The sequence below is a fragment of the Tasmannia lanceolata genome, unplaced genomic scaffold (assembly GCF_043159265.1).
Source record: "Tasmannia lanceolata isolate RefF3 unplaced genomic scaffold, GAP_Taslan_0.1 ptg000008l, whole genome shotgun sequence".
Lineage (NCBI taxonomy): Eukaryota > Viridiplantae > Streptophyta > Magnoliopsida > Canellales > Winteraceae > Tasmannia > Tasmannia lanceolata.
Genome location: NW_027518685.1, coordinates 3833496 through 3854610, shown reverse-complemented (window position 1 = coordinate 3854610; position 21115 = coordinate 3833496). Strand labels below are relative to the sequence as shown.

General features: G+C 38.9%; 3 protein-coding genes across 4 annotated transcripts; 2 read left to right on the top strand and 1 right to left on the bottom strand.

Moving 5' to 3' along the window:
• The first annotated feature begins 959 nt into the window (after positions 1-959).
• Positions 960-8447, top strand: LOC143883983 (putative aldo-keto reductase 4). Its single transcript, XM_077387324.1, has 5 exons — positions 960-1278; positions 1374-1577; positions 7234-7406; positions 7493-7595; positions 7875-8447. Exons 1-5 carry the CDS (start codon positions 1048-1050, stop codon positions 8211-8213), a joined length of 1050 nt encoding a protein of 349 aa, XP_077243439.1. The 5' UTR covers positions 960-1047; the 3' UTR covers positions 8214-8447.
• Positions 8448-9378: 931 nt separating this feature from the next.
• Positions 9379-11566, bottom strand: LOC143882565 (protein DESIGUAL 2-like). Its single transcript, XM_077386034.1, has 3 exons — positions 11210-11566; positions 10413-10618; positions 9379-9904 (listed from the first exon to the last, which is right to left on the bottom strand). The coding sequence occupies exons 1-3, from the start codon at positions 11306-11308 to the stop codon at positions 9652-9654; spliced, it is 558 nt and encodes a 185-aa protein (XP_077242149.1). The 5' UTR covers positions 11309-11566; the 3' UTR covers positions 9379-9651.
• A 1072-nt stretch (positions 11567-12638) lies between these two features.
• Positions 12639-19721, top strand: LOC143883982 (protein HEAT-STRESS-ASSOCIATED 32-like). 2 transcript variants are annotated; one of them, XM_077387322.1, is made up of 5 exons: positions 12639-12928; positions 16479-16670; positions 16814-16970; positions 19053-19276; positions 19407-19721. In XM_077387322.1, the coding sequence occupies exons 1-5, from the start codon at positions 12806-12808 to the stop codon at positions 19515-19517; spliced, it is 807 nt and encodes a 268-aa protein (XP_077243437.1). In that variant the 5' UTR covers positions 12639-12805; the 3' UTR covers positions 19518-19721. The 2 variants fall into 2 exon arrangements, with proteins under 2 accessions (XP_077243437.1, XP_077243438.1); XM_077387323.1 differs by having other exon boundaries at positions 12645-12928; positions 16760-16970.
• The last annotated feature ends 1394 nt before the right edge of the window (positions 19722-21115 follow it).

Genomic DNA, 21115 nt, shown 5'->3' with positions numbered 1-21115 from the left:
ACTCCCCCTGCACTAAGCATCGCACCCCTTATAAGGTGAACAGTAGGCAACTTTAACGCTTTGTTTTTACGTCAAATCACGTTAAAAGGGGAGCGGATGCGCACGCCAGGGGAGTGAAAATATCATTGCCCAGTAGATTATCCTTTCATGTGGGCCTCGCTATCTTTTATTGGGCTGCAAGAGGCTGCTCGTGTATACACCCTACAAAAAGTCCGTTTAGACGGCGTAAACCTCACATTTCACAACATGAACGACAGTGAGAGCCGTTGTGCGTTTTCCTTTCCTTTGTCGTGTTTTCATCACCCATCTTTGATATTTTATCCGACAGTGAGAGCCGTGGTGCGTTTTCCTTTCCTTTGTCGTGTTTTCATCACCCATCTTTGATATTTTATCCAAAAGCAGGTCATGTCATTTGGCCATGGGAGGTATTTTTATAATTTTTAGAAGGACAAGAAACCCTACTTTTTTTTTCTTAAAAATAAAAAATATCCTTTATTTTAGTTTTTAGTAGGGTGATAATGAGAAATAATATGATGGGTGGCTGTAAAAATCCGTAATTTTAAAAAAAGTAAGGTACATCCCACTCCATAGTATGATCCAAACCGTCCATTTCTTGGGCCACAATGTAAATAGGTTTTGCCCCCATATAATCATTTCCATAGGATGTTCCTAACCCTCCAATCAATTTAAGTTTTCATAACCTGCAATCCCTATCTTATTCAATAGAAGGAGTGACCATTTTTCTAGGATAAAAACTTCATTAAAAAAATGAGAAAGCCAACTTGGATTCATGTTTCCACATTACTGGTATCATTCATGATTCATCCACGTTCTCCCCACCCCCCCCCCCCCCCCCCCCAACTCGTTGACGAAACAATGAAAAAGTAACATGCTAGCCAAGACCAAGAGACAATGACAAGAGGTGGTAGTGCTATAAATTAATTGGTTGCAAATTTGTAGTGGCACCCCCTTTGTATAAGTATCACCAGTGACCTTATATATGTACTCGTACACCCCTGCTACTTGGTTTTGTCAAAAACCGAGCGCATGCACACGATGGCTGCTGCTACTGGTGTCCGGCGAATGAAGCTTGGGTGTCAGGGCCTAGAGGTGTCAGCCCAAGGGCTAGGGTGCATGGGCATGTCTGCCTTCTACGGCAAACCAAAACCTGAACCAGACATGATTGCTCTCATCCAACACGCGGTCGAGAGCGGGGTCACCTTCCTCGACACATCTGATTTCTATGGCCCCTTCACCAATGAAATCCTAATCGGGAAGGTAAAAGAGTCTCGCCTTTTGTATAATGTTTACATCTATCCTGATTTCTATTTGGCTTTATTTGATTTGGGTTTTGATTTTTTGTGGATGGGTAGGCTCTCAAGGGGATAAGGCATAAGGTGGAGTTGGCTACAAAGTTTGCTATCAGTTGGGCTGCTGATGGGGTGACTCCTGTCATTCGAGGAGATCCCGCCTACGTTAGGGCCTGCTGCGAGGCCAGCTTGAAGAGACTTGATATTGATTGCATTGATCTCTATTACCAGCATCGTGTTGATATATCTGTCCCCATTGAAGTTACGGTATCACTCTCTCACTCTCTCTCTCTCTCTCTATGTCATTTCTTTTTCCCTTTTTCTTTTGATAGGCAGGCTGGGTTTGGCTGGAGTTCTACCAGTTTATTAATTAAAATGAGAAATCATGCATTTCTTTTATTCTCTCTATCTGCGTTGTTATTTGGCCCCAAATCTGGTATTTAGTTGAGCTCCAGTTGGTAGAAAAATTGTTACTAACCCGAATGGGTTCGTAACATGATTGATCTTCTTAGAGGGAAAATCAGCCTCTTGACCCACTCTGAGGGACGGGTCAGGCCTCCTCCTTGTTCAAAAGCACAATTTCTAAATACATATTATTTATACCAAATAGAAAATCCACTTGCAGCCCCTTGACCACTTCCTCTAAAACTCCTATCCTAGCTAATCTAGAAACCCTGACCCTTATCTTGGAGAATCCTAGGGCTGTCAACGGATCCACTCCGGATCAGATCCATTTATGTCTTAGTCACGATCCATTCAAATAACTTATATGTCGAATCGGATTCGAAGTATTCTTCCTACGTCTTGCTCACAATCCATTTCAAATCAGACCTTCCATTGGAGTGTCCTAGTATGTCCTACATGCATTTTACACGGTTAAAAGTCTCAGAAGAGGGCAATTGTAAACGTGACAGATAGCTGTCAGGATGAACAATGAGCTATGGACTTAGGGTCAATGGTTAGAGAAGGAAGAGAAGAGGGTGACTCGAGACTTGAGAGATATGAATGAAAAAATACTAAAACTAGGAATCGTTCTAAAAATGGCATATGACTTATTTTTACCAAAATACTCATAAAATAATACCTAACGTTATAAAAAATAGAGGGTGTTTTTGTAAAGTTAGTCTAATAAAATCGGATTTAGGATTGTCCCGCAGGCTTTCATTGGTTTTCTGGATCCTATGATAGGGTCCCAAAATTTGTCCATGGATCCTAGTAATGTGTCCCGATCCTGGCCATTTAAGTTCAGATTCAGATGGTCCATCGGATTCTCTGGATCCATTGACAGCCCTAAAGAATCCTACCCATGCCAAACAACTAAGAAAGCAAACTTCAAAATCTAAACTAATTTATTTCACGCCAAGCAGGACTCATCTAGTCACGTAACATTCCGCCTACCTTGAAATCAACCTTGTCCTCTAGGTTGTGGATTAAGCACCGGCAAGTAGGTGAAAAATGAGATCTTGCGCAGGACTTTCCAAAATTCTTCTCTCGTCTCTTCTTTTTTCTTGCTCACATCTTTTTCTCTTCATCTTGCGATTAGTCACCACGTATGTCGTCATCAATGGTTGAGGGAGCTCCAGTTTCAAACCGAAAACATCGTGCCGTTCATCAAAGCTCCATTGTTTTGTGTTGTTTTGTTTTGTTTTTGTTTTTTTTTTGGAATGATTTGGATGTTGATGCACGGATGGTTGGTTGGGGACCTTCTTGATGGCGTCGGACAGGTTGAGAGAGATGACAGATTTTCCGGTGACGACCTTGTCAGAATTCACAATGCTGATAATCATCGACGCCTTTCTTTTGTGGCTTTCGCCTTTCTTTTGTGGCTTTTTCACCTTTTCTTTTATCTGATTTTTTTTTCTTCACTCTTCTTCTTTTCTCCCCTTTTTCTATTTCGGTTCGTAACGTGATTGATCTTCTTAGAGGGAACATCGGCCTCTTGACCCACTTCAGGGGAAGGGTTAGTCTCCCTTGTCCAAAAACACAATTTTTTGAATAAAATTCTTCATTAATTTGAAAAGGACTAGTTGCATGGTATTTGTAGAAAATCCACTTGACGAGTTCATCCAAAACTCCTCCCCAAGGCAATCTAGAAACCCTAACTCTTATCTCTAAGACTCCTACACATACCAAACAAAAATCAAGCCTATCAGCTTGACCATTTGCCAATCTCCTAATATGATGAAAGGAAACACAAGAGTCACCCACTCATCTTGAATTTCATCAAAGAATCAAGCAAAACGCCACGGATAGACTTGAGTTCCTAGAAGCCACTGGATCACATTACTAGATTCCCCTTCCGCGATCATTTTATTAAGATCTTCAGCGGCAAGAAGTTGAATACCCTGTAGGGCAGTGCGCACTTCAGCCTCATTGGAATCTGTCACCCCTACGAGACAGGCGAAAGCCCATTTGACAGATCCCGGCACATCTCTAAGACACCCCCCACCCCCCCCCCCCCCCCCAACAAGGATTCCCCAAACCAGAGTTTGTTGTATCATGTAACCTCTTTCCTTCATTTATTCAATTCGTTTTTTTTAATGGTTCATTTATTCAATTCTTATTTAGCAGGAAAAAAACCTCGTCTCTGTGATTAAGCACCAAATGATTCTTGCACCCTGTGTTAGCAAAACCCTTCAAATTGGATTAGAGTATGCTTGTTATAATAATGGTTATGTAATTGTTTCCTTCCTCCATGGTTGTAATGTTGTAATTTTGGGCAATGTTAAGAACTATTCTTCAAGGAATATAGTTTAACTTGGTAAAGATCAAAATATTCAGTGATCTCTGTTCTTATGCATCCTCTTATAAGTGCGGTAGGCTATTTGAAGGAGAAATAACGTCTTAACCTGCTTTGGGGTTTTTGGAAGAAAGATAATGCAAACCCTAGGTTGATACCACTTTGTTGCAAACCCTTTCAGGTGGACTACCGGGAATTTAGAAGCATGGTTTTAAATTTTCTCGAAGTATTTCTGTTTATGGTTTTAGATTTCCTCGAAATGTTCCTCTTCTGGGGAATTTAGAAGCATGGTTTTAAATTTTCCTGAAATGTTTATGTTTATGGTTTTAAGTTTCCCCGAAATGTTTTTTGTTTCCATTCCCACCGAAACAAAATCTCATTAAATTCTTTCCACATCATTATTTCCGTCGTCGAAATTCCCAAAATTTCGACCGAAATGGTTGGAATTAAGGGTGTCAATTTTGGCTTGGGCTCGGAAGCTTGCTCGAGCTCGGCTCGGTAAAAGCTCGGCTCGAATCCTTAACGAGCCGAGCCGGCTTGCCAGGCTCGTTAAGCTTATCGAGCCGAGCCCGAGCTAGGCTAGGCTCGGCTCGTTAAGATTTCATATATTTAAATATATATATATATATATATATATATATTATATTAATATATACACTAAAAGGGTTGTCTATGGAGTGAAAGGGGGAGGCAAAATATGTCACTTCTTTTTTGGAACCACATTTGTTACTTGGACCACCCCCCGTGGTGTAAAAAGAGTAGTCAAATTACACTAGATAGGGTTGTTCAGGGAAGATGAGGGGTGTGAATATATCATTGCCCTTAATATAAGCCAAGCTCGGTAAGGCTCGCGAGCCTGGTTCGAGCCCAAGCCGAGCTTTTGAGCTTAACGAGCCGAGCCGAGCTGGGCCAAGCTCGGCTCTGCTCTGCTCGTTTACACCCCTAGTTGGAATGACAAAAAAATGGAAAGACGTTAGGATTTGCATTTCATTTCATTAATGTAGAGAGTGATATTTCGTACGCAACATCATTGAACTTCACCGCAAAGTAATCGTATCTTATGCATGTGATGGCAAATAGACATAGGACCAGTAATATCTCGTTACTCTGTGGTATTTACAGAGAGTTGAGGTCCTTGGATGGGAAACTAGTGATTGTACTTTCTTATACTTCATTACATTGCACTTATTTATTGAATTTCCTTTTTCCATAAACATGCGGCAACACACCACTAGGTGTTTGATGTGATTTAGCCATTACAGATGGCTTTCTTGCTTATGTGACAGTTTCTAAGTATGTATTTGTGCTTACCCTTAGCATTTCTCAAAGTTTCATCTTAAAATTTCATCATTTGCATACGTTTCCATAAGTTTTCGTGATTTTACAAGATTTCCACCGAAATTTCCACCCAAGCCGAAATGTTCCTGTTTCCGTGCCAACCAAAACTGAAACCGAAATTTGAAACCTCATTTAGAAGCAAATAAAAGGTTCTGAGTCAGTTGTAGCAACAATATGCATTCCCAAATCAGCATAAACATAACATCAAAAATCAAAATTTGCTAAGCATTTTAAAGAAATTCTAGGCTGAAAATTTCAACCGTCCATAACAAGTAAATTTTTCTTACCATGTTCTATACTATAAGTCTCAATAAGAAGTAACTAATCAATATGAAATAAAAATCAGTCCTCAGCTATGAATCTGTCCCAATAATCAGATTTATGTAATCCAACTATTCTGGCCTACAAGAGGTTGTGGGGGTGTTTTGGGGAGGGGGAGGGAGGATATGATGAGTGGAAGGTCAATAGTAGGGGTTGTGGGTGGCAACGGTAGGGTTGATCTGGGTAAAATAAGGATATAAGGATTGTTGGGACGGTACAAAGGGTAGGAAATTATGGGTAGGCTGCTGAAAATGAAAGTGAAAGTATTCCATACCTAGGAATGACGTGTTAGATGTCTAGCCTTGATCATATGCTCCAAGAAGTGTCCGAGAGAGGAAAAAGAGAAAGCTAGAGCAAGGGAAAGAAGGACCAATCTAAGCCAAGATAAAAGGAGAAGAAAATATAATAAAAAATAAGAAAGCAATCAAGAGGAAAGAAAGAAATCAAGAACGTGATCAAGAAGAGAGATCCAGTAAAGATCAAAATCAATAAAAGAGGGAAAGAAGATCAAGGATAAGTAAAGGGAAATAATTTATGATCCCAACAAAGAAGAGTGAAGAAAGGAGAGAAAAATAGTTGTAGGGTATAAGAATGGAGAAGATGAGAGATGGAATATTAGAAGATGGGAGATGAGAAGGGGAAAGAGAAAGGAATGAGGGAGAAGAAAGAATAGGAGAAACTTTGCGTTCAAGGGGGAGTTTTCCACAATTTCCAAGACTTTCTAGGGCTTCCTTTTTTTGTGGTCTGTAATTGTGGAATGTGGATATGCAGGCTGAGGTTGGTGTGAGGAGCAAGGGTTTTTTGTGGGACAATCCCTGCCACATTTGTAAATATGTGATTGTGTTTTATATATGTCTGTAATTATTCTATTTTTTCATTTAAGTTTTCTTTATTGAGAAGAAACAAAAGGATTCTGCAACTTCATTTTTTATTAGTATCTGCAACTTCATTCTGTGCATTAACTACACATTATTGTCATAAACCCACTCTGTAAGGTTCTTATATGCTCATTTTCCTAGGTGGCAGAGGGTTTATTGTTAACGAAGCCCCCTTCCACATCTCCTTTGAGAAATTACTTGATTAGGTTTTCTTCACTTTTCATGTTTAGCTTGTAGGTGCATCATGATTTGGATCCATGTTTTGTTCGTATGTCAACACTAATAAATATTACCGACTTCTTTGCCAAAGAAATGAATGTTTCTAAGGATCATAATTTTTTCTATGCAACACATCATTACTCAACCAAGAGCTTTATTTTCTGTGGTGAAGGTCATAATCTCTTGTTTGTAGTTTGTTTATATTTACAATTAATGGGTCACTTCCATAATATGAGTTCAAATTTCATTTATGCTGACTTCTTTGGATGAATATTGCTACCACAATCCCTTGCTATACTGTTATTTATGAAACCTAGCCGAAGGTTTTCCTAATCAGATTCTTCTACTTAATTTGGCAATTTTTCCTAAGATTCTAGTGATGGTGGCATGATTTGTTTCCTAATCTCTTTGCTCTCTTCTGCACAAGGTGGGAGAACTCAAAAAACTCGTTGAAGAAGGAAAGATAAAATACATAGGGTTGTCTGAGGCTTCTGCCTCAACAATCAGAAGAGCACATGCTGTTCACCCAATAACTGCAGTACAGTTGGAATGGTCCTTATGGACAAGAGATATAGAGGAAGACATAGTACCTACTTGCAGGTGAGGCTAATTTAGAGCAAATTTTTGGTGTTAATGAAGAACATACTATTTGGATCATAGTTCTAATATGTGTGTATTCTATTCAGAGAACTTGGTATAGGGATTGTTCCGTACAGCCCTCTGGGGAGGGGCTTCTTTACTTCAGGGCCAAAATTTGTTGATAATCTTGAAGAAGGTGACAGCCGAAGGGTATGTATGTCTATGGATGGATGCAAAGGTGTTACTAAATGATGCATTATCTATAATAGAGCTTAATGTTATTAGGTTTTAATACTTCGTGGTCTGTTATGCAATGTAATGTAGGAGGCTTCATTGATGTTGCCGAAATGTTTGTATTTTTGTATTTCATATAATGTGCGTTGTGTGTGTGTGTCTATATATATATATACACACAGGACATCACGCATGCATGTTTTTGTGTATATGATTTGCTTCATGTTGCCAAAATGTTTGTATTCCAATTTGCAGTATGCAGAGAGATTTCAAGGTGAGAATCTAGAGCATAATGCACGTGTATTTGAGCGCATTACTGAAATTGCTACGAGGAAGGGATGCACCCCTTCGCAGCTTGCGTTGGCTTGGGTTCAGCACCAGGGAAGTGATGTTTGTCCAATTCCGGGTACAACCAAGATTGAAAACTTTAAGCAGAACGTTGCAGCCCTGTCTGTAAAGCTCACTCCAGAAGATATGGCTGAACTAGAATCCCTTGCTGCGGCTGATGCCTTTAAGGGCGACAGATATCTAGGGACGGTTTTGACATATAAGGATTCAGAAACCCCGCCTTTGGATTCTTGGAAGGGAGAATGATCATCACCCACTGATACTTCCTATGATATATCCTATGACTTGCTATGTTTGATACTATTTTGGTAAAAATGTTTGTATGATTCGTGGCTTATTCAGTTACTGCTTTGAAGCCTATGGTACTGGGTTAGCCTATAATATCTATATATGAAGATTGTAGTAGCAATAAGGGGGGAGGACCCTGATTTTTATCAGTTTAATGTTGATTGTGTGATATATTCATGTGGGATCATTTTATTTCGCTGGGTTCATCCTTTATTTAACTGTATAGTGAAAGGAATTTTGATTGTAGATACAATTGCAACTGGCAACTGATCTGGTGTTGGACAGGGATAGAGTTTTTGCCTCTACCGAACCTTGTGAGCATCCAGTCAAAGTTAAGAGATTATGAAAATAAGCTGGCCGCCCCAACCCTTTCACTTCTTAGGAGGTTGTGGCAGCAATCTGGTCTACGCATCTTCATTCTCAGATAGTTATTTGAAGGTATTCATATGCTCTGTATTGGTGAAACCAGATCATTCCAGACTCCAGTGAAGGCAAGCAAAAGGTGTTCCTGACTGAGATTGAGCCTCTAGCTCAATGGTCAAGGCCTTATAGTTCAACCTACAGGTCAGAGGTTCAATCCCAGCTTACCTAGCCCTTGGATTTGGGGAGATTTAGGGTCCCCATTTTCAGACGTCATTGTAATGAAAACTCCTCAAATCCAAGGGTTTAGGATCATCCAACCGCCATCATTTTTGGGGCACAGCCCATCTACAAGGTGCCCAAAAAATGACCGGTTTAGCCTTGCTATCTTTTTTTGGGCTGCAAGAGTCTGCTCATGTATAAAAACTCCTATTTTTTAGACACAAAAATGATTAGAAGTTAATCTATTGGAATATTCGCCATTATCAGGGTTGTTAAAATAGAAAGTCGATGACCCAAACCATTCATTTGGGTCATAACGTAAGTAGGTAGTGCCCCAAAAATCATTTCCATAAGATGATCCTAATCCTCCGTTCTATAGAGGGACCCAGTATGGAAACTTCTATAGATCCAAGAGTTAGGATCATCCTATGGAAATGACTTTTGGGGCACAACCTATCTACGTTGTGGCCCAAGAAATGAATGGTTTGGATCATCCTATCGAATGGGGCATACATACATCACTTTTTGAAAAATAATGGACTATATGGCCACACACCAATCATGATATACATGGGACTAGAGCCACCTTCCTGCTTTGCTCATCTATTTAAATCACATTGTGGTGTGATTTACTACATAGATTTTCTTAATTTAGATGTTTGCCCAACACAACGTGTAAGCGAAATTGAAGTAAGCTAACATGCGTCCACTCCTTTGGTGAGGTGGGGAGATCCAGACATTTTACAAGGGTTGTCTCTATAAGTTTCAAAAGAGGCGATACTTATTATTTTGCTAGCTCAGAGAAGAGAAGAGCTTAGGGATGAAGGCCTGTGTGTTGTCCTCTTTCGCCCATCTGGGCCCCACCACCTCTATGAATTGCCTTCTCGTCTTCTCTCGCCATAGCAGTGGCAGAAACGTAATATGCAACGCAAAAAAGCCCATGGACGAAACATAAAATCCCACCAATCGATAAGAAATTGTGGTGCGAGATTCCGCATGACGTCCTTGACTTCGAATTCGTCATCGCACCTATGATCAGCATCCCTAATCCAACGGCTAATACGATCCTGATTGGTCCGCGAACAGCTCATTAGCATTATATATTTCAACGGCTCACAAAAGAGTATTAAGCCGGAGTCGGCACAACCACATTATGATATTTTCGCTAACCCATTTTGTCTTTTAGTGTTTAAAGAGCTGTCAAAAGATTATTAGATTTCCCGGAAAGCTCTCGCGAGCCGATTAAAGAAGAAAAGACAGTTGGGTTTGTGCAAATATCAAAATAAGGTTGTGCTGATAACATTTCCCTATCAATATTTGTTGTGATCATGAGAAAAGTGCTTCTCTAAGTACAAATTTTTTATTGGACGATCGTAACATCATCATAGTGAGCTAGAAGCAGTCCACCAGATGAATGGTCTTGATCATCACACACGTGTGCCACATGCATAATAGAGAAGATAAGGAAAAATGGCTTACCTAAGCAATAGAAGCATAGCTCATTTTTAAATATCAAGTGAGTCTAAGTTCCACAAAAAAATTTTAAAAAAAGAAGGGTAAATTTAGAGATAGTACCATGAGAGGAAGAGGCAAGCTACAGCTAACTGCCTATTAGCCGACGATCTTTCCAGATCTTCTTTAGAACAAATGCACATACACCCTCCAAGCAAGTTAGCAATAACATGCGCTAAAGCTAAGAGCGCAGCTGCAGCTAACCCTAGCTTGAAAGCTTGAGGGCTTGGCTCTTTACACTCAAATATCAGAAACTTTAAATGGTGAACCTGTAAATGAGAAAAAAAAAACGACATATACTCAACTCAACTAAGCCTTTGTCCCAAACTAGTTGGGGTTGGCTCGCGATAAATGCGAGATCCATGAAGAACTTGGTCAGGATCTTGCCCACATGTACATACTATATGAACTTTATTTTATAATATTCCATTTTTCAAACTGCATCTTTCATTTCACCTAGGTCTGCAATATTCTCAAATATATAGGTTGATATATAACAATGAGATTTTATATGGTGTGCCCACGGAGTTACAGTGGGGAGGACTTCATACGATGATCCCAACCGTTCATTTGTTGCGCCACAACATAAATAGGCTATAACCCCAAAAATCATTTCCATAGGATGATCCTAACCATGAGATCGGTAGATGTGCTGCACATTATAGAAACCTTTATAGATCGGAAGGTTATGATCATCTTATGGACATGATTTCAGGGGTACAGTCTATTTATGTTGTGGCCCAACAAATGAACGGTATGGATCGTCCTCGTCCTGTGAAGTGGATCCCATTGTACTTTTTGAAAAATACACCCTCACATCCCATATAAAATCTCTATATGTAACAATGTTTAAAATTTACCTTGTTCTGAGCTATTTCCGCTTCGATGCCGAGTATTCCGGCCACTATATCCATTATCACGATCAACAGACAAATGAACAACCCTTCGATCCTCGCCATGTTTGAAGATTTGAAGTTGTTTGGGAACGTTGGCAAGGAGACAAGAGGGAGATGAAAGACTGTTTATAAGGAGTTTTCTTGTTTGGGAGGGGAAAGAATTGAGGAGAGTTCTTGAAGGAGAAAGTGAGTAAAGGTAGAAGTGTGTGAATTAATTATATGTGAGGGAGGAGGAAAAGGCTTTTTTAGTCTTTACAGTCTCTTCTACTTTCCTTTTTCTTTCTTCTTTTCGGTTGGATTCCTTTCATGGGAGACAAGGAAAGATTGGTATCACAGGCTTGACGAGACCCACTTGGATCAACGGGGGGATTTGATTTTTTGAGAGGTGATTGGAGCGTCATCATAATTCAAAATTATTTTTACCTTGTAGTGACATGTTCTGAAATTATGTGGTACTGTAAACTTTTTGACTTCATGCAACTTACTTTACTGACTAGCGTGTGAACTCAGTGGCTGGAGTATTTTGTAACGGGGAAAATATACGGTGCCCCGTCGGCCCAGTCATTGTGGGTCTAGGGAGAGCTAGATTTACGCAGCCTTACCTCTCTTTTGCAGAAAAGGCTTTTGTAAGAGGCTGCTTCTGTTACTCAAACCCGCGACCACCAGGTCACAATTTAGCAACCTTACTCGTTTGAGGAGGGTTAGATGTACTCAGGCCTACGTCTATTTTGGAAAGAGGCTTGGCAGAAAGCCTGTTTCCGTGACTCAAATCCGTGACCGGTGTGATAAAAGCACAGTCCTTGATATTTGATTCAACATTAGACCCACTCTTTTTCTTTTTTTTGGGTCTGACCCAGCTTACCAATAAAAAAAAGTGTTATGCTCTGGGATCAAATATCAAGGTTGGTATGGCCCACATTGACTTCACGGCCGGGCACCATGTTAAACCTGATGGGTAAATGGATTTGAATACTTGGGCCTCGTGAAAATGTCTCCATCTACATTCACTCCCTTTTCTTCCCCGGGCCACCCTAGTGTAGAAAGAGTAGTCTAAATGACGGGGCTGGCCCAGGGAAGAAAATGATGCGAATTATTATCACTTCTTTAAATAAGAGCCCCTCAAATGAGTAGGATATGGACATGCATTAGACAGCTAGATCAACGGACCTGATCAAGCCGACATGGCAAAATGTCGGATAGTAGCGAGTGGCTTTTTCGGGATTCAAATGTCATTATTTTCCTACCAAAGGGCATTTACCGTATTTACAGTAGAAGTGATATATTCCTCTCTTTTTTTTACTTAGTACAGCCCCATCTAGTGAATTCATGACTACTCTGTTACACTAGAGGGGGCTGTCCTAAATAAAAATAGGGACGAATATATCGGCAAATCTCCGCGAGACTTCCAGAATCAGCTCAGAGCTTCGGCCGTTGGAAAAATACCCTCGCCAAGAAAGAGAAGAGAAAATCGAACGCAGGGGGAGGAGGAAGAGGAAAAATAGACGAAAAAGGGGTCTTTTCTCTCTCTCTCTCTCTCTAGTATTTAGCGATCGATTTGAAATGTCTATCTATGGATGGAAGAGCTTTTTCGAAGACGAAGATCGGCCGGAAAAACCTCGGAGTTATGGCCTTACGGAGATGAGAGGACCTAATTACAGTCTCATGAGCCAAAATGCTATTCAGGTTAGGGTTTGATTTACCTCATTTCCCAAATTTATCTCTTTACTTGCTTTTGTTTTTTCCTCCTGAATTTGGCGGCTTTTGTTGGGGTTTCTAAGTTGATTTGAAGAAGACAACAATCTGATATAAAACCCTCAAACATGGTTTTAAATTTCCCCAAATTGCCGAAATGTTTCCATTTCCATCCCCACGTCTACATGCGAAATCCTTGAAATAGACCGAGATTCCCGAAATTAGACCGAAATGGTCGGGAAGAAAGAAAAAAAAGAAGGAAAGATGTTATTATTTACATTTCATTTCATTTCATTAATGTAAAAAATGATATTTGGTAGGCAACATCATATTTGGTAATTGGTATGCATAGGATGTCATATCGGCGTGGGAATAATAATACCTCGTAACTCTAGGGTCCTTAGAGGGGAGACTGGTCATTCTACTTTCTTATACTTCATTACATTTTACTTATTTATTGACGTTACTGTTCTAGACACTTGGTGTTCGATATGATTAAGCCATTATGGATGGTTTTGTTGCTTATGTGATGGTTTCTAAGTATGTATTTGTGCTTATTCTAGCATTTTCCAAAATTTCATCTTACAATTTCACCATATGCATATGTTTTTTAGAAGATTAATAAATTTCATCATATGCATATATTTCCATACGTTTCCGATTTTCACAATATTTCCACCGAAACCGAAATGTTTCGGTACCTTGCCCTCAAAATCGAGGACCAATAACAGCTGTAATTTTTGTATAATTGGAACTGAATTACTGCTGTAAATTTTTGTGATTATAAGACTGATTTTTATTTCTAACTACAAAGGCAATATCAAGTCCTGTAAATCAGAAAGTACTCTTTCTCCAACAATTTACATGAGCAACCAACTCCATTTCCTGAACGAAACCACACAAAATTAAACCGCATAAATATTTTAGCCAGTAACCTTTATATAGATAATATATATATTCGCACACAAAAAATGTAGGTTGCAATTGCCATTAAAAAAAGAAAAGAAAAAATCACTCACAAAAAATGTAAACGAACACCCATCCTAGGTTGATTACAATCGTAGATTAGTTTTCCAGAGTCTTGTAGGGATCTAGTAGCATGAGTCTTCAATCCAAGAAGTCTCTTACTCTAAAACCCTACAAGAAAACAACAATGCTGCAGAAAAAACTCAAAATGTAACACTTCTTATTTATCTCAAACTGCCCTAAAAGTGGGATTACACTTGTACTTAACTATTTATTAACTTATACCTTGAGTGTTACTTTAAAACCCTAATTCCCACAAGAAAAAAAAATATTTTCCACTTTAACCCTACTTATAATGAAAATAAATCACGTAAAACACTTAAAACTTAAAACTTAAAACTGAAAACTTATAACCAAACAAGGACTGTGAGTATCCTCATGCAGAATATTATCCCCTTCCTTATGTGTTGTCTCCATTCCTTCATCACATCCTGCTTCATGTCCTCGCTTCTCTCCGTTTTCACCCATGTCTTCCTGCACTATAGCTATTGTCGAACCTTAGGACACTGATGAATAATGTCCCATCTTCCCGTAATGAGAAAATTTAAAGTTGGTGCAATTGGGTATTGGTTTGGGCTGATGCGTTTGTGGCATCATAGAAAGTTGTAGATTATCTACTGTTGCTCGCCAATGGAAATGATCTAGCTTGGACTCTTCTCTGGATCTCTTCAACAGCTTGCCAAAGGTGTGGATGTGGTTGTAGATTATCGTAATTAGAACCTGTAGCATGTTTCTGAAGTCGAAAAACATCAGTGTACTGTTTCCCGCCATTGGAAACAATCTAACTTGCACTCTTCTCTGGATCACTTCAGCAGCTTGTGCGGTTGTGCCTTAACTTGTAACTCAGACATTGTTCTAAATTTGTGGATGTGTAATGCATTGTGAATAGATAGTCACATCTTGCTCTAGTGCCTCCCAGTGAGCTGCTTTGGAGTGTCTGCAAACGATTCGTCCACAGCTCCACTGATACCTTAGAGAAGTCTTTCGTGTATTGAGCTACTATCTTTGATCTATGCTTGAGCTTATTCGGCAACGCATACGACGTTTGTTAATGATGCTGCTCATACAATGTTTGTCTGTAGTGAAATGGTAAGAGCTTCTCTAAATACGCTTATATTTATACATGCTCTATCAGCATTATCAAAAGGATAAAACATTCTTTTAGGAAAAAGTAATCACCTAAATATGAAGTGCACTATTAATTAAGAAGAAAAGCGTGTTGGAAGGGCACTTCCCCTAAATTTGGGAAGTGAGAAGAACTTAGCTTCCAAAGAGAGCTTTTGGGCCCAAATAAGAAGTAACTATAATTCTAACTTGGCAGAGTTGATGGTCCTTCGCACCGAGGTTTATGCTGGGTGTGTTTGGAACTCGAGTCGTTGATCGTTGATGGTGAATCTAAGAATTTCATTACATGGTTGTGTCATCCTGATTGGGTGCTTGGGTGCTTTGTAGATTCTTAGATCTTGTTGATGAGTTGGTGGATTGTCTTGCTAAGCGAAAGGTTGCTTTTCATCATGTTAGCAACCGGACCATGAGCGAGCGAATGAGCTTTAGAGAGCGGGAGACACTACGACTGTTTAAAAACTCCCTCAGTTATATGTTTTCTGAGTTAAATTTCGCCCAAAAGAAACCAAATCTGATTCTCCTTGGAAACCCTAAGCCTTTCTAGGTCCCATATTTTTTAATTTTTTTTCATTGTGTAAAATTATTCAGGGTATGTTCTAGTGGGGGCAAATATGGGATAAAACATTTATTTATCCCTTGTGAAAAATGGTGGTTCTTCCGGTGGCTGCAAGTTGTCCGACTTACCCCTCAGGAGGAAGTAGCTTCCTCCCTCGCCATTTACCCCAAAGTGGGGTAAGTCGCATACCTCCCTGGAGATAGTAATTAGAAACAAGTTAAGTTGCATACTCTCTTCTCTTTCTTTCTCTCTCTCTGCTTAGCACATAGCATCTACTAGGAAAATGTAAAAGTACAATCATGATCTTGGTGATCTTGTGACTTATCACGAGGTATCTTCTATCTTTCTTTGCCCATGAAGGAAAAAAGCTTTTGTTTGTTGTCTTTATATGGAAAAATCTAATCAAATGATTATAGCTGCTCGATCAAAGATGGTTCTAGCCCTCCTCGAAATGATGGTCGTTGCCCTCTAATATATTTGGTTGCGACTGAACTATTTAGAAAAGTTATACATTTGCCCTGTACAACTTACCCCCACTGGAACACTGAAAATCAAATACTCTCTTAGTTTACCCCGCATATTGAAACAACGGAAATTGATTCAAAGATAAACCGATGGTAAGTAGATTCCTCTGAAATGGTTTACTCCGAAATAAGTTACGCTCTTTTATTTACCCTCACTGGAACATACCCTTAGTTGTTATGTTTATATTCTTCAATACGTTTCGTATATCTTTAAAAGGGTCTTTTACACTCTTTGAAGGACCATTGATTTTGCTTGTGCCGTTATGTTAAAGAAAATCCATTGGTTCTAATTCTTAAACAATGCTTGCAGGATATTTTAGAGTCTATGGGACAATTTGTTGATGGCTTGAAGTTTTCCGGGGGCTCACATAGTTTGATGCCTAAGACGTTTATAAAAGAAATAACAGATATGGCGCATAAATATGATGTCTATGTCAGTACAGGTGATTGGGCTGAACATTTGCTTCACAAAGGACCAGCCGCTTTCAAACAATATGTTGAGGTATACACAAGCTATTTTCTTGATTCATATGTAGTTGTCCATCCATTAGGTGGGTAAAATGCCAATTTCTTTATTGTATATCTTTACAGGAATGTAAGGATTTGGGATTTGACACCGTAGAGCTAAATGTTGGTTCACTTCAGATCCCAGAAGGAACTCTCTGGAGGCTTGTGCGCATAATCAAGAGTGGTGGCCTTATAGCCAAGCCTCAGTTTGCTGTGAAAATTGACACGGCTGATATCCCAATTTCCAATAATAAGGCATTTGGGGCTTATCAAGCTCCACTGCCCCGAAAATCTGGTAATCTTGTAGTCATCTAATATCAAATGGTTAACCAGTCTTGCACTGCTATCTATCATGCCATGCGGATATTTCATTTCCAGCCACTTATTAAAGATGCATTAAGATATGAGTTTGGAAATGAAATTGTTAGTCATTCTTTGAGAGAATGTGATACATGTGACTTATGAAGAGTAGGACAGTGATGGCTTTAAATTTCAACCGAAATCCAAAATTTCGGGTTTCGGTCGAGACCGACACCGAAATCACAAATAACCGAAACGTTACTTTATTTCGTCCGAAATTTTAGGAAATTTGACCAAAAATCACGAATTTTTTAATTTTATATTATTTTTCCGAAATTTCAGCTGAAGTTTCGGATGAAATTTTGTATTAAATAAAAAAATATTTTCTGTCTTTCGTCGGATTTGGGCCGAAATTTTGGTTTCGGTGAGGTCCGAAACCGGTACTGAAACCGAAATTTAAAACCATGAGGACAGGAACCATCCTTGTGTATGCTCATAGGAAAAGGAGATGTTCACTGATAGAACCTGATAAACATCCGATGACCCATGAGGAATAAAATACAGCATAGATAACAAAGAAATGGAGGAGAACTTACTGAAATAAGTGCTAGAGATGATATTATGACACCTAGTAGCAAAACGAAAAAAATATTTCAGAAAAAAGAAATATGAATACCATTCAACAAAAAAGAAAAGAAAAGCCCTTCATTTTGTGCTTCAAACTCTATATATGTAGAGGACATATTGAGAAAGCTCCCAATTACAAGATCCTACTAATATTAGACCTGATTCTTCGCGAATACAAGTTTTCAATCCCAACAATCAAGTTGCTATTCTAACTAAACAATAGCTGAAAATAGGAACTAACTGTCCTAGAATTAGGACTGAAAAATGTAGTTCTAGGGACCTCTAAAATTCCTAATAAGAACTATCATCTAAAATGAAAACGACCAAGTACCCCAGTCAATGGGTGGAGCCCTCTGATGGTGTCAGATCACGATGATGTCACCGGTGTGACATAATTTTGCCCATTCTCTTAGTTTGGTCATACTTCTTGATAGAAATGGGTCTGGCTGTTTGCGAGGCCTGTGGGACCACTTGCATTGTACCAACATTATGCTAAATAGGACTAGAAAAACTTGATACCATACTGATTACAAGAAGACATAGTCAAACAAATTTGTCTCTTTCCTTGGTCATGATATCTCGGGGCTTGTTTGTCCATATTCTGGATCTCACAAATTGCAAAATCATGTATAAAAAACAGCGAGTGTGCCTTTGAATATCCTGATAGTTTTAATGGAGGCAAGCAAGACACTGGAAGGCCATAACCATATGTAGCTTGACACGGTGAGGGGCAGCATGAAGTGCGTCTAGCCAGGGTATCATGAAAGTCGAGGAAACCTGATTGCAACATGAATAACATTGCATCATTTTTAGGTTTACTATTGTAGCATGAATGATATGTTCCTCACACTGATGCTAATTAATCGCCACAAGGATCGGTCGAGGATGATTGTTCAAATTTAGCTCATTGGGATGGTTCACTTCCTCTGGCTATAAGGTTTGTGTACACATTTGATTGAACCATCTATAATCTTTCGTAGAGAATAATATCCCTCATCATTATACAGGTAGTAGTAGATATGTAAATAAGTACTGCCTTGTCTAATTTTAAGTCAATCAGTGACTCCTTTTTTTATTGACAAATGTCCATATATTCTTATTCTCTTAGCCATCTTCAAAGACACATGGATTTTTTTAATATTAAACTTATGTTTAGTATTAAGACCATGAGGTCTCAAATTGTAGTTTTTTTGCCAGATTCTCAACTATATCGCATTAGTGACCGTCCATTTATTTGCATGTGCACACTTGAGTGTAGAAAGGATGATGAAAAGGGGGATATGTTCGTCGTGCATATTTGATTCCAAGATAGTGCTAACTTTGAGAATTCCATTGGACAAAATATACATAAAAGAAATCAATTGGCTTCATGGTGACTTTTTTTTTTCATTTTGTATAAATATTTCTATGCATCTACACTGATCTATTGTTACCATATTTTATTATGTAGAAATTGTCGAAGATGTTGATTTGTTGATCAGAAGGGCGGAGAGATGCTTGGAAGCTGGGGCAGATATGATCATGATAGATGCAGATGATGTGTGCAAATATGCTGATACGCTGCGAACAGACATTGTCGCAAAGATCGTAGGTCGCTTGGGACTTGAGAAAACTATGTTTGAAGCGTCAAATACTGACACCTCTGAGTGGTTCATCAAACGCTATGGGCCGAGGGTAGTCTTTGTTTTGACTTTCTTATTGTTTTGTTCTTATTCATATGCTATAGGCAGTGATTACTGATTTTTTTTTTGAATGATTAGGCAGTGATTATTGATATGTCTTTGCACATGGTCTACATTTTCAGGTAAACCTTTTCGTTGATCACTCTCAGGTGATGAATCTGGAGTGCCTCCGAGGACGCAGCTTGGGTAAAAACCATACATCTATTCTGGGTTCTTCTTTTTTCCTGGTCTGAACTGATGTTTTCTAGATATCTTCAATTCCTCGAACTTGGTTAGACATGAGGAACGGTCATGGTGCCCTTTGCCTTTGGTTAACATCTGCTGTTTTTCTCTGTTGTATTCATTTCTATGTTTTCTATATGTATTACCTCTGTCAAATTTATAATCTGTTGTGATGTATTATAAAAATAATTACTCTATAGCTTGATCGTTGTGCTCATCTGTTTCCTATTATCTATTTTAATTGCCTAGCAATACCTACATTTGACTTCTATGCTTATAAAAACATTTTGTACTAGCCATTCAAAAAAACCTGTACAAGAAAAATCCAGTACTTTCAGAAACATCGTGCATAAAAAATGTTCTAAGCTTGCTCTTTGCCAATTCTCAGCCCTGATCCTTGACCATTAAGCCCCAACTTTATGGGTGAATTAATGAAGTGTCATAATCGAGTAGCAGCTGAAATAGCTGTGGATGACTCGATATTCTGCTTGTGGATCATGATTACCAGCTGTACAGTATATGTGATCTAGAGCAGGTGGGATTGTTGTTCAGTTGGTCAGGTTACCATCCTCTCTTGGATTGTGTTTTTTTTTTTTTGAATGGCTTGGCCATGATGGCTGTTAGTCGTTCGGCTTTCACACAAGACTCACTCTCTTACTGTGTGACCCTCTTGTGGCTTTCACAAAGTGATGTGCAATCATTTATCATTCGGCTTTCACACAACTCACCATGGTGCTCATTGTGGCTTTTACGAAATTATACATCTAATTAATAAATCAATATTGGATAATGCACAAGTTTGGATATTTCATCGCTTGCAAGGAGGGGTAGTCACATGACTGGCTAATCACAATCTTACTGAAGCATGCCCAATGTGGATATTCCATTGTTTACCAACATAGCTCGTCTATATGACTGGAATCAATACATGTGTCTTCAAGTCCCATCATCTTTATATTTCTGTTAAATATCTCTAGATATATTCCCTTGTTAGGGATCTGTAACCATTTTTCTTAAAGTCAAGTATTACACTTGCCCTTATTCGAATAGTTGTGGTTTACATGCTACATGCTATGTATTCATCCTCCAAGTATACCTTGCAACACATATTTGCATTTTCATACTGGACCATAAGATAGACCATCCTAGGAGGCAATACATGTCCATATTTCAATTCTTATCATCCGGATCTCCTGCAAAAGTCATTATCTGAATGCACACAAAGGCAATTGTTAGCTTGAAACATAATTTTCAATGAACTTGTTCCTTGAATGTTTTTTTAAAGATAACAATTTTATTAAGTAATATAATCCCAGAAACAAAAGAGGGGTAGTGCATGGGACAAGATGTCACCTGAACTAGTACATTCGAAATGTAGCCGAAAACCAGAGTGGCCCTACCAGAAAACAAACAGCAACCTATCAAGCTACAGAAATTACAACCAAAACTAAGTAAAATTCTCCAGCTGCCGCTCTAAAGAAGAAATGCTGATAGAGGGACTGCGCAGCCTACATCCTTGCAAATCTGGAATAATCTTCTGCCTTCATCATGGCCACCTGTTCAATCTCTTCAATCATCTAAAGGTGTAGACAGATAGACCGGCCCAGTT